This window comes from Oncorhynchus mykiss, chromosome 28, assembly GCF_057628025.1.
Source record: "Oncorhynchus mykiss isolate SJ-2025 chromosome 28, ASM5762802v1, whole genome shotgun sequence".
Lineage (NCBI taxonomy): Eukaryota > Metazoa > Chordata > Actinopteri > Salmoniformes > Salmonidae > Oncorhynchus > Oncorhynchus mykiss.
Window position 1 is genome coordinate 12,176,409 of NC_143049.1, and position 26,702 is coordinate 12,203,110.

General features: G+C 44.8%; 2 protein-coding genes across 5 annotated transcripts in view; both read left to right on the forward strand.

Moving 5' to 3' along the window:
• LOC149970721 (disabled homolog 1-like) overlaps positions 1-6,163 on the forward strand; it is a 76,602-nt gene extending 70,439 nt beyond the window's left edge. For all 4 annotated transcript variants that reach the window (XM_090225385.1, XM_090225386.1, XM_090225387.1 and 1 more), the window contains 5 exons: positions 808-855; positions 1,556-2,372; positions 2,768-2,895; positions 3,627-3,737; positions 4,230-6,163. In XM_090225385.1, the coding sequence (XP_090081511.1) occupies positions 808-855; positions 1,556-2,372; positions 2,768-2,895; positions 3,627-3,719 (1,086 nt within the window). In that variant the 3' untranslated portion in view covers positions 3,720-3,737; positions 4,230-6,163. The remainder of the gene's footprint in view (positions 1-807; positions 856-1,555; positions 2,373-2,767; positions 2,896-3,626; positions 3,738-4,229) is intronic.
• A 935-nt stretch (positions 6,164-7,098) lies between these two features.
• c8b (complement C8 beta chain) lies at positions 7,099-12,861 on the forward strand (the record flags this gene model as incomplete). The annotated part of the gene is given in 12 exon segments (NM_001124607.1): positions 7,099-7,164; positions 7,879-8,026; positions 8,383-8,536; positions 8,829-8,970; positions 9,075-9,207; positions 9,705-9,902; positions 10,153-10,393; positions 10,555-10,683; positions 10,820-10,983; positions 12,152-12,305; positions 12,447-12,515; positions 12,654-12,861. Coding segments are annotated over 12 exon segments (1,753 nt in total), but the record flags the coding sequence as incomplete, so codon positions are not given.
• Between the last annotated feature and the right edge of the window lie 13,841 nt (positions 12,862-26,702).

The window sequence follows — 26,702 nt, forward strand, 5'->3', positions numbered from 1 at the left end:
ACATCCCATCGTGCAAGGGATCATGTATTAAAATGTCCCAGTTGCCCATTCTTTTGGCTACCATGGCTAGAAGAAGAGATCTCAGTGACTTTGAAAGAGGGGTCTCAAAGGAGCAAAGAGTGTGTAAAGTGTGTGTGTGTGTGTGTGTGTGTGTGTGTCAGTCCCCAGATCTCAACCCAATTGAATACTTATCTGAGATTCTGGAGTTTTCACCACCATCAACAAAACACCAAATGATGGAATTGAATGTGGAAGAATGGTGTTGCATCCCTCCAATAGAGTTCCAGACACTTGTAGAATCTATGCCAAGGCGTATTGCAGCTGTTCTGGCAGCTTGTGGTATTGCCAAATGCCCTAAAACATTCTATGTTGGTGTTTCCTTTACTTTGGCAGTTACCTGTATATTGTAAACCGTCCAAATCCTACCTAATCATATAATATTATCTTGTGTTTGAAAGGAATCACAATGGTAATGCATTGTGGGACTATTGGGGCTGATTTGATAGGTAGAGACGGACATAATAATATCTAATCAGTGTTCTTTTGATTGGACTGAATAGCCAATTATAGAGCACCGTGAGAGATTCATTTTAGATCCATCTTCTGATAATGAAATGAAAGGAGAGCTAGTTGTTTCTTGGCATCTTCAGTACAATTCTCTTCACACGCAATCACGCATGCACACACACACACGCACACACCCTATTAGAGTAATAGAATGTGTTATGACTTAGAAAGTCTGCCTTTGTTTTGTCGTGAAATGTCACTGTTCTCCCTCTCTGTCCCTGTTCCTCTGCCCCACCACAGAACATCAACCACTTTGATCTGTTCGGAGATATGTCAACTCCACCCTCGGTGAGTAACTGTCCATTCCCTATTGCTTAGACAGACTCTGCCCGTTTAACCATGTCTGCAATGACGGTGCTGAAATATTATGCGTCAACATCGCTGCAACTCCCCAACGGGCTCGGGGGGAGGCGAAGGTTGAGTCATGCGTCCTCCGAAACATGACCCGCCTAACCGCGCTCCTTAACACGGAAGCCAGCCGCACCAATGTGTCGGAGGAAACACTGTTAAACTGGCAACCGGGGGCCCAAGAGTGCAGGCACCCGGTCCGCCACAAAGAGGTCCCAAGAGTGCGGTGAGCCACGTAAAGCCCCACAGCCAAAACCCTCCCCTAAGCAGGGTGACGCTGGGCCAAATGTGCTTCGACCAATGGGACTCCCGGCCACGGCTGGTTGTTGCCCAGCCCGGGAATGAACCCGGGTCTGTAGTAACGTCTTAGACCGCTGCGCCACTCGGGAGGTCCATGTGTCAACATTTGAATGCGTTGTTATGCAGTCAAACTACTGTGTGGATAATAGAGAAACTCACAGTCATGACAACCGCTAAAGACCAGTAAGACTTTGGAAAACATTTTGTATTCTGATTTCTGTGTGAACAGATGGTTCAATTGACCCCCAAATAGAAAAAGACAATAAATGAATAATCACAATGACCGCAGTGAAAGGATAGGTGCCTGGTTCAGACGTGTATGTGGATGATGTCCCCCCAGATTCCCCCGTCCCCGGCCAACACTCTGGACCCCAGCAGGAGCCACCGCCAGCCCCAGCACCCCCCAGAGATGTTCACCGGCCCCTTCAGCCCCACCTCTGTCCCCTCAGGGTACATGACCATGGGGCCAGTCCAGGCAGCCCAGTGGGCCCAGCAGGGACCCTTCGCTGGCCAGGCCCAGACCTTGGCCTTTGGGGTGCAAGGGCCCCTCCAGGTGACCCAGGTCCTCCCTGGGGGCCAGCCCGTCATCTGGAGCCAGGCCAACATCTTCCCTGCCACCCAGCAGCAGTGGGCCGCTATGGCTGCCTACATGCCTGCCCAGGCTGTGGGCGTGGGGGGTCACCACCTCCCCATGATGGTGCCCATCACCACCGTGTGCCCTGGCCCCCAGGGGCCCCATGGTGACCTCTCCTCCACCCCTTCCTCGGCCATCGCCAGCCCCCAGCATCAGACGATGGACCCCGTTCTGCTCCAGCAGCAGCATAGCATCGGTGGGGACTCTGACGCAGGCGAAAGCCCCTCTTCGCTGGGCCTTGTCATGGTGGGCAGCAGGTGTGGCACACCCAGGCCAATGAGCCCTACTTCAATGGGTCTTGGTGCCGTGGGCAGGTGTGAGACGCCCGTTGGCCTTGTCATGATGGCGAGGTGTGAGACGCCCGGTCTAGTGAACATGCCCCCTGACACCCTGGTCTGTAGCCAGCTGGGCCTGGAGTCATCATCTGCCGCAACCCAGGAAGAGGAAGGCAGCTGTAGTGACCTTGACCTCTCTCGGATGACCTTGAGTCCAGGCACGTCCACCTCGCCCTCCACTGACTCAGGTAAATGCTACCTATAGCCAGTTTTTTCTACATTTACACTAGATAGTTGCACATACTCATACAGAACAAGTAAGTTACCCAACCCAAACCTTAAAGGGGAAAATCCACCGGCCACATCATCATGATGATACAAAATGCATCATTTTGCATGTCATGATAATATGATCAGTGGCACTTTGCTTCTTGAAACTTGACCGCTGACATGCAAAACATTTTGGGACAATATCAAAAGTGGACTAATGAAAAAAATACCCAAATATTGTGTTTTTTTTGTCTAGTTTCCCTTTAACCAAACCCTAACTATACCCACCTGGATAATGTACAATGCTTTAAGACACGGTTAAAGTGGGGGAAAAGGAGTACAGTACACCCAACAACCAACTCTGTCTCTGCAGCGTCCACCCCAGCCCCCCAACCTGGCTCGTCCTCAGACTCCGCCCCGTCCCAGGCTAGTGATCCCCCCACAGACCACTCCCCCATCGAAACAGAGGCCACACACCCCAGCACCAGGGAGGATGACTCGGTGAGTCTCAGCTAATCTGCTTCATCATGATATAATGAGCTATCAAACGGTTGGTAGATAGTCGTTTTATCACTTCGCCTGCCATTTTGACTGCATCAGTCGAACAAAAACATTTGATTTATGCTAAGAGGGAAAAAAGTCCTATGGTTGTATTTATAAAGGTCTTGGGTAACGTTGTAATTCGGGGGAAAAAAATGTATTTCAAAGAACACAATAGCATTTTCAGGACTTTATGTTACTGCAGGCTATCTGCTACCGCGGGCTCACATGGGGAGCGCATGGAACAGCGGGTTATTCTTGGAAAAAGGGATATTTTGAAATAGGGCTCATCTCTCCAATTTTGAGAGTCATTTGTCAAAGGGAAGTGTTTTTGGAAACCTCAGATACAATATATAGGAATCAAAACATCTTACCTGCATGTGACTCTGTCGGAGGATGTGTTTGAAAAAGTCACCTTTCTGGTGCTCCAGAGGAGGGAACGATGTCCTCTTGTAACACATATATTCTGTTAGTGATATCGACACTCTAACAACGTACACGTGTTAAATAAACGCACTTAGGAGAAGTCAAGGACGGAAGGGGGCATGGCAGAGATATATAAACGTTAGCTTCAAATGCAGTCAAAATTACTGCCTCTCCCACTCTCTCTCTATCTCTCTCTCTCTCTCTCTCTCTCTCTCTCTCTCTCTCTCTCTCTCTCTCTCTTTCTGTCTCTCCCTCTTTCCACCTAGGGCTCATGCAACCGGGCTCGGTCTCCCTGTCCTTCCAGTGATGCTCCATCTGACTGTCCACAGGCCCAGACCTGTCCGCAGGAAGACAGCTAGAGAACACTGGGACTCTGGGTGGGTTTCTTCTCTACTCTCCTACCACTCTCCTCTATCACCCCGTTCTCTTCTCATCTCCTCATCCCACCCCTCTCCCTCTCTCCGATCCTCTCCTGTTCTATTCTCTAACCTTTTGTATCCCCTTAAGGCTGCTTAAAACATCTCTGTTTTATTGATTGGTCTAACAACACTCTACCGCTCAGCTCTTATTGCCTGTCTGTCTGGTGTGTTTTCAGAGGCACAGATCTCTTGTTTGTCTTTTAGTCTCTCTCTCTCTCTCTCTGTGTCCTTGCAGCTAAATGGTCCTCAGCCAATTATGGAAGAGCCGTGATTTTCGTTTAAAGGTTTATTTTATTATGGCTCTGTAGTACGTTGTAAAATGGAACATTGCTGCATTGATTAAGTATGATCAAAGTAAGGAACAATACTGCCACCTGCTGTCCATAGGCTCATAATTGCACATATTTCACACGAGTGTATGTGTTCTAATGCGGCTCCCTCCCTCTCCAGGAGAAGAACCCTCTCTATGCCCAGAGATATGACCAACAAGAGGAAATGAGAAGAGAGGAGAGGAGGAGGAGAACAGCAGACTGAGAGGGAGAGGAGAGACTCTAGACTCCTGTGTCTCTCCACATAGCTGGATTACACTGATCACTGTTTTGTTCTGGGGACTATTAATATTGGCAGTCTAAAGTAGCAGTACCATAGGACTGGCTTCTCTCTTGAGACGGACAACACAACACACTCCTCACAATGGACAAACCTTGTCTTTTTTCTCCCTTTGCCAATTGGAAGGTTTTTCTCCCAGGAAGTGACCTTTGAAACTGTAGCAGCAGGCCGTTGCCGTGACAACATTCTGCCACAGGTCAGTGGGAGGAGACGTCCAATCTATCATGTGACCTGGAAGAACCAATCACACTGCAAGTTCAGAAAGAGGATTGGGTTCTATGGATTCTGATGATTTTTTAGGTATTTTGATGAGGAATGGTGTCCTTTGGGGTTGTACCCTGCAAGGACTCATTGTGCAGAACAGATGGATTTCCCAAATGTTTTCAAAGAACTGACTTGTTCCATTTGCATGAACAGACTTTGTATTGTGGATCCAGCCAAACGCAACAGCGACTGCGAGACAACTGTTCTCTGTAGCTCCCTTTTCAAAGCTAAAATATAAAAAAATATAATTTGCCATTTGTAAGCTGCGACTACCGAGTTGATGCGTCTGAGAGTTTTTAGGGTAACAAAAAAAAATGTTTCAGGCATCGGCCGAAATATAAATCCTGTTTGCCAAACTTCTATTTTGTAAATAAGATTTCATCAAGGCCCCGACTGTACACCTGCATCTCTGTGCCATAAGATAGGTCCGTCATCTGCCTCTCTGACACTGCCTACCTGTGGCTCTCAACTCTAAAGCAATGCCCTACCAGCACCTCTGTCTGTATCATCTGGACGTTTGCTTGGCATTTGTTGGCATTTTCTTTCTTGTTCTTTTTTGTTCTTTCTGTTTCTCTGTTGGGTTTGGTCGGTCTGTGACATATGAACTGTGCATCTGTGTTACTTAGCCATTGAATCAAAGCGATGATGCCTGTTTCCTACGTGTGACGTAACTCACTCTTTTGAAAATGAAGTCACACAACAACAACAAAATATCCACAGGCTAATTTCTTAATAAAGTCACTGTCACTTTTACCTGGGGGAGAGGGAAGGGGAGGAAGGGGGCGGGGTGGGGGGGGGATTTGGATCTCCTGCATAACCTTGTTTCTTAGCTGTTTTAGACTTCCAGACAGGTGTACTACTCACACTTCAATGTTTTGCTTTCCAACTCAATGTTCATCTACTCTACTGCTTCCAGAGGTTTGCATTTTGGGAATTTCCTATTGGCCCCATTGCAACAGGCAAGCTCAATCACGCACAGCTAAACAATTTGCAATGATCTCAAATGGTATTTGAACCCAGCTCTGCTAGACATATCTAGGTGGTTTCCAGGAAACAAAACCAATAGGCTAGTTGAGATGGCCCATCCAGCTGCAGACTCCAGAGTGCATTACTATGCCTTATTACTATCAGTTGGACAGGTTTTGTTGTCCTGTCACTGTTACATCGTCCTGTCATTGTATTTCAGTAACACAATTCATTGATGCAACTGAGGGTTTGGGGCATATTGTAGGTCTGTCCGCTTCACAGAGTTACAAATGGCCGAAACGTGGAGACTTTATACGGCTATGAAATAATATAAATATGATTACTATTTACTTCTAGACTATGATGATAATAACTGTAACCCTGCTCGTCTAAGAAAAAGCTAAGGGAAATGGTCCCATTTTATTTATGAATCCCCGAACGGTCTTGAAAAGAGAAAGAGGACTTTTTGTACGTATATTTCGTCCCATCTACTGTGCTACTCATGCCCACTGTTCAGTCACAAATAAAAGATCATGTGATTCACCGTTTTCTCCTGAACTTTGTATGTTGCGTCAGCCATTTGTAACACTGGGTAACGCAACAAAAAAAATGGTCATTCATAGTATATTGCTGTCGAATTACCATTTCACGGTGTGCTTTCTAAGAAAACACCTGGTCATTTCAGCGACCCTGAAATAAGTCCTGCATGTATTTTGTTCCAACTCAATGGATCCAACAGAGGGGGCTGTGTTCTTGCTATTACCTGGGCCCTGTCCAGTCAGCACATGCAGAAGAAAGCTTTTTGAAATGGAGAATGGAAACGAGGTCATTCTTAATGCTGTTGAGATAGTACCTCCTCCATTTTAAAAGGTGTTCTACCATGTCTCTGCCAACCGTACATGACTCTGTAATTGTGTGTTGTTAATGGCATATATCCACCAACACAAACCTACATGAAGCATTTTAACTGAAGTTGACCTCAATCTATTTCAAATATAGCTTTTTGTTTTTACATTTATAAGCAATCACTACATGTTGTGTGGAGTGGAGCTGATGTTTCTGTCAAGGGTCATTTGATGAAGGTCAAAGAAGGTAAACAAACAGTCTGGGAGATCTCCAGACCAACATAATGTACTGTACACCAAACATGATCTGTGTGCTTTGAGTTTCCTAATACCTGACTTATGAAAGTCGACATTCCCGTAACAGACTCACGGTCTGAACCTAACATTGAGTCCATGCCCCCGCTTGTATTGATCAGTGTGTGTTTACACACAGACAGAGATACCTGAACACACACGCACGCACGGACAAACACACATGTACACACACACACATGCATAAGTGCACGCACACACACGCACACACGCACACACGCACACACACACAGCTGAACACACTGTTGTCTCGTCAGGTCTGTGCGTCCGTCTTATTGTAGATTTTTCAGATCCACCACAACTACCATGCTCTCTGTGTCCTTGTTGAAGCCTACCGTTGGCCTAGGCTACTGCCTCCTCTGTGCTGCATTGTGCTTGCTCCTACTCCGGTAAGACCTTAATTCAGTCTGTGTGTGGAAGATAGAGATTCAAGGGCAATGGCTGTCCTCGACAAGCGTCAATACCAGACATTGTATGACTTAATGTGAGGTTCATTGCAGTACACTTATGGGTGTACTGCAATGAATGGGTAAGGTTTTATGGGTAAGGTTTTATGGGTAAGGTTTTAGATGGAGGCCTTGTACAACGGGAGGGAACATTATTCTGGATTTAAATTGTTGGTTGTTTAAATCAATGCAAAAGTCCATTGAGAATAGAAAATGGTGTGTGTGCGTGCAGAAGTCCCCACAAGAATAGTAAACTAACAAACATTTGACCAACTGGGGACATTTTGTTAGTTCCCACAAGGTCAAATGCTATTTTTAGGGGGTTTATGGTTAAAGTTAGAATCAGGGTTAGGAGCTAGGGTTAGTTTTAGGGTTGTGGTTAGGAGCTAGGGTATTGTTTAAGGTTAAGTTCGGTTTAGGGAATATATGATTTTGAATGTGGCTGAATTGTGTGTCCCCACAAGGTGTGTGTGTGTGCGTGTGCGTGTGCGTGTGTGTGTGTGTGCATATTTCTTCAAAGAAGTCCACCTTTTTGAAACCATAATGATTTTCTATCACATCAACACACAGATGATTCCTCCCGTCGTACCCTGCTTGACTAATATAATAGGCTGATGCAGTGCGGTGAGCTGTGAGTTATGGTGACCTATGTTTCAGTGATGTTGCCATAGCCGGCAGTGGCGAGGAGCCCAGTGGCGTCCGTGAGGCTCGGTCTGTGGGGACTCAGGTCGCCGTGCAGCCGGTGGACTGTGTACAATCAGAGTGGTCCTCCTGGACGCGCTGCGATGTCTGCAGGAAGAAGAGGGTGAATATTAGCAGGAGGAGGAATAAATGGATGATGATGATGATGATGATGAGGAGGAGGATGGTAGATAAAACCTGTTAGTGGAGAGTATAGCGTAAGTGGCACAGGTTGCTGTCTGTAATCCACTTGACACGGATAAAGAGAGAGTGAAAAGATAGTTCTGATATCATAACGGACATGGGATGTATTTCACATTCTGTGCACAGACTAGGTAATGCAGACTGGGTAATGCAACCTTTCTGTGACTAATAGCTGTACAGTAAGTGGGCACTTAGGTGTTGTACTGTAGCATTCAAATTGTTTTCAATTGTCTTTTATTCTCTCTCACCCTCCCCTCTCCATCGCCATTCCCCCAGTATCGTTATGCTAAGCTTGTCCAGCCATCTCAGTTTGGCGGGGAGCCCTGTCATGTCCAGGGCAAAGAGGTGGAGCCCTGTAGCCCTCCATCTCGCTACGACTGTACACATGATGAAACACCTCTGTGTGAAGGCTTCCTCTGTACTTACACAGGTATTCTTTCCACACAATCCACCAACTTAACCCGAACGTTAAGCCTGATTTTAATAATCCTAACCACTGGTATTCTCTCCTCTGATCTCAGAACTATATGCCTGCTATTTTTACACGGCTTAGTCCCATGCATGTCTTCTAGATGTCTGTGTGGAATTTTAAAAAGTGCTGTATATCAAATGAAAAGTTTTACTCCACAAAGTGCACTGCCAGTATAGGGCTCTGAAACAAAACTAGAGGACCACATAGGGAATGTGGTGTGATTTGAGATGTGACCTGTGTGTCTTCCCAGGGCGCTGTGTGCCTATAGACCTGCGCTGTAATGGGGATGATGACTGTGGGGACTGGTCAGATGAGAAGGGCTGTCAGAAGGTGAACAAGGCCTGCAAGCAGGAGGCACAGGAGTACCATGGCATCGAGAACCTGGCCAAAGGGTGAGGCATGTTCACTGTGGGCCGAGTAAAAACTTGAGCTCGGCGTACACATTGACATCAGCGCTGGAATTATGTGAAAGTGAATCCCTTTCTCTCTCCTGTAGAATCAACATACTGAACAGTAACTTAGAGGGAGTGGTCATTGACAACAGATACTACGCAGGCAGTTGCTTGCCTCACTACATCCAGGACGTCAGGTTCAGGAAGCCTTATAACCTGCAGCAGTACACACTGGAGGTAGGATGCCTTATAACCTGCAGCAGTACACACTGGAGGTAGGATGCCTTATAACCTACAGCAGTACACACTGGAGGTAGGAAGCCTTATAACCTACAGCAGTACACACTGGAGGTAGGATGCCTTATAACCTGCAGCTGTACACACTGGAGGTAGGATGCCTTATAACCTACAGCAGTACACACTGGAGGTAGGAAGCCTTATAACCTACAGCAGTACACACTGGAGGTAGGAAGCCTTATAACCTATAGCATTAGCAAAGGCCCTAATCGAATGCATCCAAAATGCATCCTTCCTTCTTCTACACTACCACATTTGTAATGATTAATATAACTGGACAATACAGACATGTTGTCTCAGCAATATGCTTCATGATTTCAGGTATTTTAAGAGCAGTATAGAGGATACATTTATTCATAACTGGGTTGCTGCTACAGTACGTGTGTGACTGTGACCTGTAGTGAATGTAAACATTACTTCTCTCTTGTATGCCACAGACCAAAGGCACATACGACTTCAAGCTGCAGTCTTTCGAGTCATACTCTGAGTTTGTCCATTACACCATGACGGAGCGCTCTTCCAAGACCACGGTGTCCATTGGCTTTGCCGTGCCGGGCGTGGCCGAGTTTGGCTTCAACTACGCTGACTCCAAATACTCCAAGTCAGAGAAGAAAATACGCCGCGCCTCTAGGAAGGTGAGACACCGGTCTGTTCAGAAGAGAGCATCATTACAGAATGTTCCCGATAGAAATGTATTGTGTAGAACAGATATGATTGTCTGTCTTGTAAAGTAGGGAACTGAGCCGGCTCTATTTATTACATTTCTATCTGCAGTGTTCTGAACAACACAAAGGCACAATTCACCCCAAAATCAACGTTTTGGGTCATTCACATTCAGTAACCAAGCCCTCCTGACACGCCCCTTTGCCCGCCACCCCTCCACAGGAAAACAGCTTTGTCCAGGCCAAGGCAGAGCTGCAACTGGCCCGATACATCCTGAAGTCAGAGGATCTGATGCTGCACCCGGAGTTCTTCCTGCGTCTTCGTGCCTTGCCCCAGTCCTACAACTACGGGGAGTACAGACAGATCTACAGAGACTATGGCACCCATTACATCACAGAGGCGACCCTGGGAGGAGACTACGAGTACACGGTCATCCTGGACAAGGAGAAGCTGGAGAAGACAGGTGACCGACGATGCTTTGCTATTCCATGCAAAGAGGCTAGTGCACTGCGGGGCCTTAGGGTGACATTTCACTTCACAGCAGCTACCCATGGACAAATGAAATAAAGTACCATATCACAATGGCAGTAGTAATACTCTACTATATCTCCACTCCCATTTTAGGTTATTCTCTGGAAGCCTACAAGAACTGTGTGCAGATAGGTCTGAAGGTGGGGGCCAACATCAAGGGAGTGTATGTGACTGTGGGGGTCGAGGGAGGTGGTTGTGATGGTCTGCTCAATGAAATGGGAGGTGAGGAGTGGATCTAGATCACCGGCAATACGGGTCTCTCTTTCTGTCTCGTACTGTAGAACAAATAGCCATTTCCTCCTCCTCTTTAACTGTCTCTATCTTCCTCTCTCTCCGCGCCGTCTCCCTCCTCCTCTAGAGGACACAGTGAAAGGCAGCATGGTGGAGGACTTTGTCGCGGTGGTTCGGGGGGGTGACAGTGAGTCCATCACCTGGCTGGCTGCCAAGAAGCTGCCCACGCCACAACTGATGAGACTGTGGGGAGAAGCGGTGCATTACAACCCTGACTTCATCCGCAGCGTGGTGGGAATGCTGTCTCTCTCTCCATTTATCTCAGTCTCTTTTGTATACACTCCCTCTCATTCTACACCCACATGAAAAAATACTATAGTATACTATGGTTAAATGCTATAGTATTCACTGTAGTGTTTTTGAAGACTTTGCTGTAGTGTTCACTGTAGTGTTTTTGGCAGACTTTAGTCTAAAGTCTGCAAAAACACGACAGTTAATGCTATAGTATTTACTGCAGTGTTGCAGACATGACTGTAGTATACTGTGGTTTTTACAGTTTACTGTATACTGTAAATACTGTAGGAAAAAAAACTTTAGTATGTGCTATAGTATTTACTGTAGTGTTTATACTAAACAGTAGTATTTATTGTAGTGTTTATACTGTACAGTAGTATTTATTGTAGGGTTTATACTGTACAGTAGTATTTATTGTAGTGTTTATACTGTACAGTAGTATTTATTGTAGGGTTTTTGCAGACATTACTATAGTATTTACTAGAGTTTTTTCTTTGTACTATCTTTGGCAAAACTGTGGGGGTTTTGTCCTTAAAGAAAACTACTGAAAGAGCAAATTTTCCATAATCTGTAAGTAGATATATAGGAAGTAGGTAGGTAAGTAAGTAAGTAAGTAGGTAGAACTGAGGTCTAAATGGATAGAGCTAATTCAGAGCTAATCTTTTTTATAACCTGTAGGGAACACAGTATATTGTCTATACTTAGGTTTTTCACTTACGGGTGGCACAAATTGGGATATGGGGGAGGGGAATGGACAGGCTATATGCAAATTTAATACTGTCGTGTAGTATATACTACAGTAATTAATGTAGTGTGTAGTATAGTTCTACAAAATACTGCAGTTTACTACAGAATTCTATAGAAAGTACTGTAGTATTCTCTAGTACACTTTAGTATTTTTTTATATTCTCTTTCACTTCTCTTTAGCAACCTGGGACTTGTCCTTTCTATTTATCTCACCCACTATTTTACTCTTTATTTTATCACTCTCTTCATGCACCTCTCGTTTTCTCTCTCTCTCTCTCTCTCTCTCTCTCTCTCTCTCTCTCTCTCATTCAGATTTCCCAAAGGTTCCTCTATAGGTGTCTTCTACCAGTCTGTCAAACTCCAGCCCTGAGCTGGTTGTGATGATGTTAAAGTATTGTTGTTGTTGTCTGTGTGACAGACGCGGCCGCTATATGAGCTGGTGACCGCCAGAGACTTCTCCAGTGCTAACTCGCTGAAGAAGAACCTGAGGAGAGCCCTGGCTGAATACCTGGAGGAGAGCAGCTCTTGCCGCTGTGCCCCCTGCCGCAACAACGGACTGGCTGTTCTCAAAGGTAAACACCCTCCCTCCAGCCCCCTGCTTAAAGGACTTCCTCCCCGATCCAGCTATACTTTGTAGATTTATGAAACTACGAAAGATGATGATGATAGTGATGATGAGGATGATGTCTTCCCCCCCCCCCCCCCCCCCCCAGGCACCAGGTGTGAGTGTGTGTGTCCATCTGGCTACAGTGGACTGGGTTGTGAGATCACCCAAAGACCAGGTCATTCTCTTAATTAAAACACAAGCCTACACGATAAAAGCCTTCACCTGTAGCTTTGACATCTCTATTTCATTTCCACAATATTGCCATTTCCATGCTGTTGGGGAGGTTTAACCTTTTGAGCTTTGTCCCAAATAGATATAGGCATAGACGGCAGCTGGAGCTGCTGGGGTTCGTGGTCACCCTGCGCGGAGCGGTCTAAGACACGGAGCCGCCAGTGTAACAACCCTGCACCTAGCAGCGGAGGCATAGCCTGCAGAGGACTCCAGATGGAAACTACTGATTGTTTCTGATATTGTCCCGGACTCTTGATTGAAATAAAGATAATTCATGTCACCCTTGGAAATGTGCCTGTGATATGTTTGCATTCTTGACTCTCTTATGACAAAATGATCTACAGTGGGGCAAAAAAGTAATTAGTCAGCCACCAATTGTGCAAGTTCTCCCACTTAAAAAAGATGAGAGAGGCCTGTAATTTTCATCATAGGTACACTTCAAATATGACAGACAAAATGAGAAAAAAAATCCAGAAAATCACATTGTAGGATTTTTAATTTATTTATTTGCAAATTGTATTACACAAATGTGTGTAAGCCAATTGAGGTGATCAAGCATAACAGAGAATGACTTTGTTTTTATTTCTAAACACAAACATTTTGGCCATCTTTCTCATCAGATCAGAAGATTTGGTAACATCCTTTACCCCTTAAACATACATCGTTGGTATTGACTCCCACTTCCTGCTGTCGTGTTGAAATTGGTTGTGTCCCGTCTTTCTTATGACATCAGCAGCGTTGTTTCTGAGAGGAGGAGCCATGGCAGACGGAGCCCCTGTCTGGCCGGGGGTTATCACATCGCCGTCTGCATGTATTACTTCCTGACTGATAGGAAGACCACACGCTCCAGCAACTCCAGGTCTGTCCGTTGTGGAACCTATCAGACAACAGTATGGCAGGCTCTGTCTCACCCACCCTGCTATTGCTCTTCACTCATCAAAGTCACAACACATACACTATACACATAAAACTATGTGAACACCACTACAAATTAGTGGATTCGGCTATTTCAGCCTCACACGTTGCTGACAGGTGTATAAAGTCGAGCATGTAGCCATGCAATCTCCATAGATAAACATTGGCGGTAGGATGGCCTTACTGAAGAGTTCAGTGACATTCAATGTGGCACTGTCATAGGATGCCACTGTTCCAACTAATCAAATCAAATCAAATTTATGTATATAGCCCTTCTTACATCAGCTGATATCTCAAAGTGCTGTACAGAAACCCAGCATAAAACCCCAAACAGCAAGCAATGCAGGTGTAGAAGCACGGTGGCTAGGAAAAACTCCCTAGAAAGGCCAGAACCTAGGAAGAAACCTAGAGAGGAACCAGGCTATGAGGGGTGGCCAGTCCTCTTCTGGCTGTGCCGGGTGGAGAGTCAGTTCTTCAAATTTCTGCCCTGTTAGAGCTGCTCCGGTCAACTGTAAGTACTGTTATTGTGATGTGTAAACATCTAGTAGCAACAACAGCTCAGCAGTGAAGTGGTAGGCCACACAAGCTCACAGAAAGGGACTGCCGAGTGCTGAAGTGCGTAAAAATCGTCTGACCTTGGTTGCAACACTCACTACTCCAAACTGCCTCTGTAAGAAACGTCAGCACAAGAACTGTTCGTCAGGAGCTTCATGAAATGGGTTTCCATGGCCGTACAGCCGCATGCACACAAGACTAAGATCACCATGCACAATCCCAAGTGTCTGTTGTAGTGGTGTAAAGCTTGCAGCCATTGGACTCTGGTGCAGTGGAAATGTATTTTCTGGAGTGATGAATCATGCTTCACCATCTGGCAGTCCGACGGACAAAACTGGTTCTGGCTTATGCCAGGAGAACGCTACCTTCCCCAATGCATAGTGCCAATTGTACAGTTTGGTGGAGGAGGAATTATGGTCTGGGGCTGATTTTCATGGTTCAGGATAGACCCCTTAGTTCTAGTGAAGGGAAATCTTAAAGCTAGTATACAATGATATTCTAGACGATTCTGTGCTTCCAACTTAGTAGCAGCAGCTTGGGGATGTCCCTTTCCTGTTTCAGCTAGGTCCATACAGAATTTTTTTTGTTGAGATCGGTGTGGAAGAACTTGACTGGCCTGCACAGAGCCCTGACCTCAACGCCATCGAACACCTTTGGGATGAATTGGAACGCCAACTGCAAGCCAGTCTTAATCGCCCAACATCAGTGCCCGACCTCACTAATGCTCTTGTGGCTGAATGGAAGCAAGTCCCCTCAGCAATGTTCCAAAAGCTAGTGGAAAGCCTTCCCAGAAGAGTGGAGGCTGTTAAAGCAGCAAAGGGGGAACCAACTCCATATTAATGCCATCATTTTGGAATGAGCTGTTAGACAAGCAGGTGTCCACATACATTTGGTCATGTAGTGTACTAACCCACGCACAGTTACTGTAGTAAGTTGTGGCACTTACTGTCATCTGATGACAGATATAAGTAATTACAAATAATAACACTCTGTTACACCCACCTTTCCTGAGGCTCTCTTCAGTGTGTGTGTATGTGTGTGCAGCACAAACAATAACAACTTTTATTTTGTGTGTCTGTGTGTGTCAGATGCATCCTGTTGTTCTCACTTATCATGACTGTTGATGACCCCTGACCTCTGCTTACCCCTGAGTGCCGTGGCCAACTCCAGGGATGGGTAGCAGCGTTGAACACTTGTCCTGTCTCATCAGACTGGTCATCAAGGTCTGCCTGCCTACTTACCGTGAATTCCCAGTTCACTCCCTCATTTTGAAACAAAACATTATTTCAAGAATTCATGAAATTCATAGAAATGTATAGAGTCGAGACAGGAATTTTCCTAGACAGGTCACATGTCTGAAAAAACTCCCGGATCTAACTAAACTATAAAATCAGTCCATTTCCTCATCCTGATCTGTCACTTCCTCTTCCCTGTTTCGCAGATCTACTACATCACTTCCTAACTCTAACTTATGTCACTTCCTCCCTGTGTGTTCAGGTTCTGCTGCATCACCACTCGGTGGATGAGATCTTCTATATTGCCAAGGATACCCAGGCCTTCGACTACCACCGGGCCTTCGCTTACGCCTCTGGGAAGGAGGGACACCACAGTTTTGATTGCGACACAAGTGTTTGTGAACTGCGTGTGTGTCGTCTGGAAGATGAAGGCGTGTGCTCCTCTTCCTTCACATCCCTCCCTCTCCCTAGCAGGCAGAGCCCCTGATGGTTGACTTGCATGACCTCTTCACACTCATCTACGACATCAAGCAGTATGAGGAGCTGGAGAAGGCCAAGAAGGACAAGCAGTGTCACACACAGACACACACACACACAAACCCACATGAAAACCACATTAAACATTTGGAGACATACGACTCAACAGATTGTATGCTTGTCTTGAGGTTGGTGATGTATATAGAAACTACAAGTTATCATTAATCATTGTGTATTTATTATTACTTTTATGACACGTTTTACTTTTCTATTTCTTTAGCTCTGCATTGTTGGGAAGGACCCGTAAAGTTGGTATTTCACTGTTAGTCTACACCTGTTGTTTAACAGTGAAATCAACAGGTTTTTTTTTTACATTTATCTCATTCAATTCCTTCACCAATCAGTTCAGAAAGAGCAAGCAAGCTAGTTGTTTACATGCGTGATGGACAGATTAGTGTAGCCTATGGCGCAAGATGCGAAATTTTGCGAATGCTCACCCTAGGTGGGGAGATAGCAGGAGAGGATTGAGGAGGAGGCTTGAAGCTCTGGGCATCTTGTTATGACATGCATTATCTGAATTAGGTCCACAGAATTATACCTAGGAGGAGCGGCTTCAATTGAAGAACTTTGAATGTCCTTTTAGCTAACAAGCTTGAGCTAGCTAGCTAACAAGCTTGTGTGTGCAGAGCGGCAAAAAAATTAATAACACGTCTTACCTTTTTGTCGTTAATAAATCCAACGTCAAACGTGATAACTAGGCCTATAGGATTCTTAACTAGCATTAAAAAAGTGAATCCATTCTTCTCTCGCTAATTCAACATCTCTCTCCCCATCTTCTGAATCACACTTGTAATGTCAGTACAGTAGCCTATGATTTGGAGGGGGAGGGGCAGGTACAATCAAAGAATTCCAGCTTGCAGGCAGACATTGGAATACGTTTCTGAGTGACAGAGGGAGGTCTTTGCATAGGCTCTTGGTTGCGTTTTTTTGCCTGGTACGTAAAATAACGTTATTAACAGGTTCCCAATGCCTTTGAAATAACAGTTCTGTTCAGGAACAGTATGAAACACCCTGCATACTGGCTTGTTTCTGAAGCTAAGCAGGGTTGGTCCTGGTCAGTTCCTGGATGGGAGACCAGATGCTGCTGGAAGTGGTGTTGGAGGGCCAGTAGGAGGCACTCTTTCCTCTGGACTAAAAAAATAATAATATCCCAATGCCCCAGGGCTGTGATTGGGGACACTGCCCTGTGTAGGGTGCTGTCTTTTGAAAGGGATGTTAAACAGGTGTCCTGACTCTCTGAGGTCATTGCAGATCCCATGGCACTTATCGTAAGAGTAGGGGTGTTAATTCCCAATCTGACCATCATGGTCACCTAATAATCCCCAGTTTATAATTGGCTCGTTCCTCCTCTCCCCTTTAACTATTCCCCAGGTCGTTGCTGCAAATGAGAACGTGTTCTCAGTCAACTTACCTGGTAAAATAACAGAGAAATGAATGGATCACTTTCATTCCTGTTATTTAATGTTTTCGGTTCTGTTCACTGAACTGAATTCAAACCCTGGTCCTCAACAAGTACTTGCATACAGCTGCACGCACAACATTACTTTTCATGTTTCTTGCGGTTGTGGCCACAGTGGTGCCTGCAGATTTCCCCTCCCCACTGGTGGTAGTGGAAAAACAGATTTTTTCCACACCCACAACTAGTCGCAGCCAAGCAGAGCCACTTCTCCTGCAACACTGGTAGAATGCCCAAAAGCCTCCTGCTGCTCATGCTTGTAATGACATTGCTCCTTGTGCCCTTGCTCATTAATAGTGCGCAGATGGAGTAGTCGAAGTAAAACCGTAACTAGCAAGATAGAGGCAAACACGAACCACAGGTATAATAAGAACTGGTGACTGCGTCCAAGATGTCCGACCGTTGTTTTCAAGGTCTTTTAAAAAAAGCACATTTTAGTTTTCATTAATTTTTACGAAATAGACTAATTTGAATCTTTAGCTGTGGTAACTAGTGAGAACACATTTAATGTAGTCAACTGGCTGGGACTTCCAACTTCATTGGCTGATCCCTCCTGATGAACCGGTTGGAGTCATGTCCAATCAGGTCATCAGGGGGAGGATCAGCCAACTGTGAAGAAGCACCATCGAGATAACATCAATGGTGCTGCCCATGCCGTCACAGACGCTATAATGGCGCAGATACAAAGATGAGCCCCCCCTAGGTTTCCATCCAATTGGCAGCAGATTTTCAAGCAAATATTCTAGAATGAAGAAAATATGTGCATTTTCTCATCAGTGGTATGTTTCCACCGAATGGACTTGTTGCAGATAAAAAATCATAGTGTGATGAGGTACTGCACACAAAATGTACTTTTTCAGTACAATACAAATCTAAAGTTCAATGTGTTTCCAATGCATTTTCAACTCTACTGATAGTTTTGTTACAAAAACTGTTGCGATAAATAGCAAATGTGCATACTCTGGTCTTGAGACCTGCCCTCTAGCCAATAGCTCGCAGATACAGTGCGGGTATGCTGTGCGGGTTGTTTATTCTGCATGATGAGATTATTATGTATCTGCGGCAGTCAAACGGCAGTCAAGCATAGATCGTCATGTCACCAGAATCAGACCCTCGATATTTATCAGTGGTGAAAAAAGTACACCATTTTCATACTTGAGAAAAAGTAAAGATACCTTGATAGAAACTCAAGTAAAAGTGAAAGTCACCCAAGAAAATCCTACTTGAGTAAAAGTCTAAAAGTTTTTGGTTTTAAATATACTTGGGTATCAAAGTAAATATAATTGCTAAAATGTACTTGTATTGTATTTGGCGCATGTGACCATTTTTTAATTTAATTTGATTTGATATTAAGCAAACCAGTCAGCACCTTTTATTTGTATTATTTTACAGATAGCCAGGGGCACGCGCCAACACTCAGGCATAGTTTACAAACGAAGCTTGTGTTTAGTGATTCCGCCAGATCAGAGGCAGTAGGGATGACCAGGGATGTTTTCTTGATAAGTGTGAGAATTAGATAATTGTCCTGTCCTGCTAAGCATTCAAAATGCAACAAGTACTTTAATTTTGGGTGTCTGGGAAAATGTATGGAGTAAAAAGTACATAATTTTCTTCAAGAATGTAGTGAAGTAAAGATAAAAGTTGTCAAAAATAGTAAAGTAAGTACAGATATTAAGTAATTTTGTCTTAAGTACTTTACACCGATGGTATTTATTGGAATGTGGCAAACGTGACAAAACTGCAGTAATCCTCAAAATCTTGCAGAACAAGCAAATAGCTAGTTCTCACCAGCTGTCCAGAAGAGTACTTATCTTAGTGCTAGCTGGTGAAGGTATCCACAATGTCCATGGAAAAATAACCAGCAAAAAACACAAAAACACCCCCCCAAACAAAATCACTTTTGCAACTTTTTGCTAATTTCTTGAAACAGCATGTCTGACTCTGAAACTGAATCTTTGAACAATGCTAACAATGATCCTGAATTTCGGGTCAATGCTAATGAAGCTGGACCTTTGGACAATGCTAATGACTCTGTAACCCCACAAGACTTCTCAGGGCTCCTGAAAATTGACCTACCACCAGCTAATCAGGGAGATGGCACTGAGTCATTTGCTAGCTGGTCTCGTCGCCTTGAAGTAGGTGTACAAGCTATGTACAATCTGCCGGGTGTGGAGTTGGACTCTGTGCTAGCATCAGTATTACCCACACGATTAGCTGATGCAGCATTCCTTTACTGGGACAGCCTTTCACCAATCATTCAGAAGACCATCTCTGTTGTCAAGACCAAACAGAAGGAAGTCTTTGGCCCCAGGCAGTTTCTTCCATTCTTTCAGACATTTGTGAATGCTCGCCCTAGGAAGCCTGCTGAGAGCTTGGATGTGTACAGTGCTGACATCACTTGTCTGGTTCTGGAGGCCTTCCCAGACTATGACCACAAAGCACAAGGGGAGAAGTTGTGCTGCTTTGTGGCCGGATTGGACCTTACCTTGCAGGTGAAAATTCATGAAAATGGATCAGAGGCGCTGCTCGTTGCAAGTCGCTGTGGAAGAGCACGTGCAGCTCTCCAACTACATGCTGAGAACCCACCAGTGGCACCGGCCCCAGACCAGGTTGCTATGGTTCGTTCTAATGACACGGATGAGAAGTTCCTTTATGCTGTGGAGCTGCTGACGCTCACTGTGAATGGCCTGACGAGTGAGGTACGCCAGATACGGGGGGAAAAAACAGAACCTCACAGCGTGATTGGGCTTCTAGGCCAACAGGACCTCCATCCCATCCAATAATTCTGCAAGAGAAGCATGTGGCTGCTCACCAGCCGTCAAGCTCAACATCCATCACAAGCCTAATACTCACCTGAACGACCGCCAGTACCGTCCTGCCTCTCCAGTGTACCGCCAAGTACCAGATACACCTCAGGTGGAAGCTTCCTCTATCTTTGTCCACAAAAGATCCAATACGGGAACGGACCTATGGGAAGAGCAGCAGCATGACACCATCCTGGCTGAAGTTATCAGTTGGAGAACAAAAGGTCAGAAACCGCCTCATTGGCAGATTAATCATCGCAGGCCAGCATAGAAAGCACTCTGATACGAATTCCATAGGCTGATATTCAACGTTGGTCAGCTCTGCTGAAAAATCTACCACCCTGCCTCAAAGTCAGTCATCTATCAGGTAATTGTGCCTCAGTCCATACTGTAAGATGTACCTCAACTCCTTCACTGGGACCCTTTGGCAGGCCATCTGTCAGCTGACAAGGCCTTTCATGTTGAATGACATACGGGAATGGTGTAAACAGTGCATCCCATGTGACACCAGCAGGGCTCCTACACCACACCTGAAAGCACCTATGAAGACAGTGGTAGCAGCCAAGCCATTTCAGAAAGTCACGGCTGTCATTCTGGAACTGCCGTTCACCAGCCGAGGCAACAGATACGTGCTTGTGGTACAGGATTACTTTTCTAAGTACATCAACCTCTATGCCATGAAAGACCAGTGCACTACAACTGTGGCCAAGTGTCTTTTCGAGAACTTTGTCAGGAAACAAAGCACACCAGAGACATTGCACACTGACCAAGAACGTCAGTTCAAGGCTGACATTGTACGAGTCTTTGCCAGTTGCTGGGAGTTAAAAATACCTGGGGCCTCATTTATAAAAATGTTCTTAGATTTATACTTGAACTTAGTCGTAAGTTCATTTCCGACAGTGTGCTTACGTTCGATTCATAAAAGATACGGAGCATAAAAAACCTTGCTTACGTAGTTTCTAATAAGCCTGTTTGTAACTTACACACCTGTGATCTATAAATCTCAAATTACCTTAAAATTGAAGGCACCTGCCCTTCAGCAATCCGATGTGCACTCCACAACCGACCTTGTTCTGCCGTGTGCCAAATTGTAGTGCATTTTCTCTGCTGTTTGGGGATCGGCAAAGGGAGTGAGAAGTCACGTTTTCAGTGGATAGCCCTGGTCACCTAATAGGGTAAAACCGTTGTGTTACATTATTTTGCACGGTTAATAGGCTATTATACACTGGAAAACAATTACAGAGAAGCCACCCGCCTCCATCCTCCTCACGTCTACTCTGCTGTGGTGCAGAATGAATGAGTCGTGCGTAGACCCTGGCCAATTGGAGCATAAATTGAGTAGTTGCATACGGTCATCGCAGATGATCTGAACATGCAATGAATGGAAATTCTTCTTGTTAACATGTAAATGTTCATCTACAGATGGTGCGCGTATGGCAATATGCGTGCAGTCAACTGCACCTATGACCCCTGGGAAATTAAATGAGAGGACAAACTCGGCTTTGACTCGCGCCTATTCGTCTGCTGTAAATGGGAAACTAATGTATCTCTTCAAGCCCTCATGTGGAATCGCCTCGATCACTTGAGGCAGGATGCAGCTGAATGATTGCTCTGATATACCCGACCTGTCACTCATTTCCCTCTGGAATGTCCCAGTAGCGAGGAATCCCAGAGTGGACAGTACTTGGACAGATACGGGTATGGCATGATTACAGCGTGTCTTCCTTTCCAGATTAGGGGCTAAATCTGCACATAAATCTAACAGAACATTTATTGGGAGACGATTGCGATCTATAAGCCATGGATCATCATGAGCAAAAAAGTCATTCCTGTTGTTACGGTCTTCTTTAGGTGAAGGAGAGTCGGACCAAAATGCAGCGTGGTAGTCTTGATACATGTTTAATGACGACAAAAAAAACGAACAACAACAACAACAACAACAACAACAACAACAACAACAACAACAACAACAACAACAACAACAACAACAACGTGAAAACCTATACAGCCTATCTGGTGCAAACAAACACAGAGGCAGGAACAATCACCCACACAGACTCAAAGAATATGGCTGCCTAAATATGGTTCCCAATCAGAGATAACGATAAACACCTGCCTCTGATTGAAAACCACTCCAGACAGCCATAGACTATGCTAAGCCACAATCCCAATACCTATGAAAACCCCAAGACAAAACACACCACATAAATAAACCCATGTCACACCCTGGCCTGACCAAAATAATAACGAAAACACAAAATACTAAGACCAGGGCGTGACACCTGTCTCCGAAAACTCTCTCCCTTCTAAAAGCATGGTTTTCAAAGTCTTCCAATAACGCAAGAACAGCCATGGTTCCTTTTTTCTAATTTGACACACTGTTTATAGAACATCGCATCCTGTTTTTAATTCAAAACACCTTGCGTCTGGCAATTAATTCCTCACAACTTTAATTGATAATTCCTAACAAATTATTCATAAAGCTAATGCAAAGTTCACCACAGGCATGGATGCATATGTCCCAAACTGCAATACCACTACATAACCAGCAGAAAAATCACTTATGTGAAGTCTAGACTTTGCGTAGAGAGAAGATCATTTCCACGTCAAAGTAAGGTTTTATAAATAACTACTTTTCTGCATAAGTCATACTTAAGATCAAAATTGATCGTAAGCCCATTTTATAAATGAGGCCCCAGGACCAGCCCCTATCATCCACTATGTGATGGGATGGTGGAAAGATTTAATAGGACACTTATCAATCAGCTGGCCAAGACACTGCCCCAACAGCCTGGCGAGTGGGACGAGTGCCTCAACCAAGTTGCCCTGGCCTACAACAGCAGCACTCACTCTACAACTGGTTTCAGACCCTTCTTTCTGACACATGGTCGAGAAGGGAGAATGACAGCAGGGAGAATGACAGCCTCCACACCTCCACAACGCCAGCAGATTATGTAGGTCAATTTACCCACAAGCTCCAGTCTGCCCTTGGATCTGCTGCACAGAACAGAGAACATGCTCAGTTACAACAAAAACACAACTACGACAAAAATGTCAGGCACATCCCCTACAAACCAGGAGACCTTGTGTGGCTTAACAACCCTATGACAGCACGTCACAAGCTTTCACCACACTGAGTGCCTTGGATCTACAGAAGAGGATCCTTGTGTAACCTACAGGATCAGGTAACTGCTGGACTAGACTACCGAGACCCAAGCAATCCACTACAACTGCCTAAGGTCGTACACCTCACCTGTACCCCAATGTGCAAGGAATGAGCCTGTGGAACACTTAGCTGCACCTCCTCGACCTCCAACCCTAATGGCCTTATCAGGTGCCTTACTCTTCAAGCCCTCAAGGCTGTGAGACACGGGAATGCAACTTACCTGAGCCACCCCTTGATCCCCATCTGCCTCAGCAAATCCAGTGTCAGGCCACTAGTCAGAATCGCTCTGCCCAGCCCAGCCCAGGCCGTTGGACACTGACCCAAGATTTTCTGGACTGATGAAACCAAGATTGAACTATTTGGCCTGAATGCCAAGTGTCACGCCTGGAAGAAACCTGGCACCATCCTTACAGTGAAGCATGGAGGCGGAAGCATCATGCTGTGGGGATGTTTTTCAGCGGCAGAGACTGGGAGACTAGACGAGATGGTGGGAAAGATGAACGGAGCAAAGTAGGGAGAGATCCTTGACGATAACCTGCTCCAGAGCACTCAAGACCTCAGACTGGGGTGAAGGTTCACCTTCCAACAGGACAACAACCCTAAGCACACAGCCAAGACAATGCAGGAATGGCTTCGGGACAAGTCTCCGAATGCCCTTGAGTGACCCAGCCAGAGCCCGGACTTGAACCCGATCAAACATCTCTGGACAAACCTGAGAATAGCTGTGCGGCAACGGTCCCCATCCAATCTGACAGAGCTTGAGAGGATCTGTAGAGAAGAATGGGAGAACCCCTCCCAACCCCTTGGATGCGTTCTCCAGTGCAGATGCTGGATTTTTTTTGTAATAACATCTGAAAGTAATCTACTTTTTGAAGTGAAAATAAAAAACGGTCTCTGCCTGACCTCTGCCAGGGGCCTCCAAATCACTGTCCGCCCCTGTATTCTAGGCTATTAGAGAAATTGTTTTTGTTTTTCTTGTTGCCTTTATTACTATGAAAAATGTAAATGATTCACTGTTTCCTTTCATTGATCATCTTTGCACTGTACTGAATGGAAATGGTTAAGTAGGTAGGCTTACTCAAGTCTGCACTTTTCATTGTTTTGTGTATGATGCCTTGGTCAAGTACGAATAATATTTTTTGGGCTCGTCACACTGGTTTTGTCTTTGTTGTTGAAAATATCTGTTATTTCCTGTTTTTGATGTTCAATACACATATGTTTCTGTATAGCATAAAATGATGAGTCATACAGTAGTTCTTGTCTATTACAGTGCATTGGGGTACTTTATTCAGTAGGGGGCACCATTGTTCACGTGCAAACACTATTACTCTATTGCAAAACTTGCCAAATGAAATATGAAACCTAAAGACCGACTTCTCCCAATGTATCCATGGGAATCATTTTGCATCTGTCAATGCGGTTAATAGGATGCAACTGTCACAGTAACAATGGCTGTACTGAATGTAAAGTTGATAGATTAGGGCAGCTGCTGTCAGCCAGCTGAAGAAAACAAACTTTGTTGGATAGCTACAGTGGCTAGAGGGTTGTTTCTGAGTTGGCAAGAGTAATGGGCTATATAGCAGGTAGTAGTCAAGGGCCTTAGGGGAAGAAAATACCCTTTACGAAGCAGTTACAAGCATGACATTTGGTACAAACATTCCTCAGGTGATATGAAAACATCCCAGAAGGGGTTCCCATTTCAAAATTGAACAGGAAGTGAGTTACTGCTACATTTTAAATGGCTGCCATAATAGCCGTAATTTGACCATGGGAACTGTATTGCAACAGATAAAAAGCATGCAATTTGGTACAAACATTCCTCAGATGATATGAAAACATCCTAGAAAGGGTGCTCATTTCAAAATTAACCAGAAAGCAGAATTCAAAATGGTCGCCAATGGAGATGTAATGAATCCATAGTCAAATAAATATACATTTTCTACATAAATAAAAAAAACATGAAATCAAGTAAAAATGCATCAAATGTATTCCTTACGTTGTAATTCGTGAAGAAAATGAAAGACTTAGGACCCTTGTTCACATGTGCCAGGACAATGTCATAATGCAATGCATGACAATCCAGCATCCTTGCATCAACACTTCCGACAACAAAGTGGCTACTTTTGCAGCCACACCTCACTTTGTCAGCCTCTGGTAAGAGTGTCCACAAGTGTGTCCAGGAATCAACTGTTTTAGCCCATCCAAATCTTTCTGGTGAAGGTGACCAAATGCTTGTTTGGTACATTGTTCGGTTTGAATGTTGCAGAGAATGACCTCTTGGAGAAGAGCTCCTTCTTCAGACCATTAACACAATCTAGGCTGGTTGTCTTGTCATAGAGAACATACAGTTGAAGTCGGAAGTTTACATACAACTTAGCCAAATACTTTTAAACTCAGTTTTTCACAATTCCTAACATTCAATCAGAGTATAAATTCCCTGTCTTAGGTCAGTTAGGATCACCACTTTATTTTAAGAATGTGAAATGTCAGAATAATAGTAGAGGGAATGAATTATTTCAGCTTTTATTTCTTTCATCAGATTCCCAGTGGGTCAGAAGTATACATATGCTCAATTAATATTTGGTAGTATTGCCTTTAAATTGTTTAACTTGGGTCAAATGTTTTGGGTAGCCTTCCACAAGCTTCCCATAATAAGTTGGGTGGATTCTGGCCCATTCCTCCTGACAGAACTGGTGTAACTGAGTCAGGTTTGTAGGCCTACTTGCTTGCACACACTTTTTCAGTTCTGCCCACACATTTTCTATGGGATTGAAGTCAGGGCTTTGTGATGGCCACTCCAATACCTTGACTTTGTTGTCCTTAAGCCATTTTGCCACAACTTTGGAAGCATGCTTGGGGTCATTGTCCATTTGCAACCAAGCTTTAACTTCCTGACTGATGTCTTCAGATGTTGCTTCAATATATTGACATAATTGTCCTGCCTCATGATGCCATATATTTTGTGAAGTGCACCAGTCCCTCCTGTAGCAAATCACCCCACAACATGATGCTGCCACCCCTGTGTTTCCCGGTTGGGTGGTGTTCCCGGTTGGGTGGTGTTCCTCGAAACATAACAATGGTCATTATGGCCAAACAATTCTATTTTTGTTTCATCAGACCAGATGACATTTCTGCCATCATACTCAGCTCATACTGAGTATGAGCTGAGTATGATGGCTGTGTGGTCCCATGGTGTTTGTACATACTATTGTTTGTACAGATGAACGTGGTACTTTCAGGCATTTGGGAATTGCTCCCAAGGATGAACCAGACTTGTGCCGACAAGACAACCCTGGAGTGGCTTCGGAACAAGTCTCTGAACGTCCTTGAGTAGCCCTGCCAGAGCCTGGACTTGAACCCGATCTAACATCTCTAGAGAGACCTGAAAAATCTGTACTACTATGCTCCCCACCCAACCTGACAGAGCTTGAGAGGATCTGCAGAGAAGAATGGGAGAAACTCC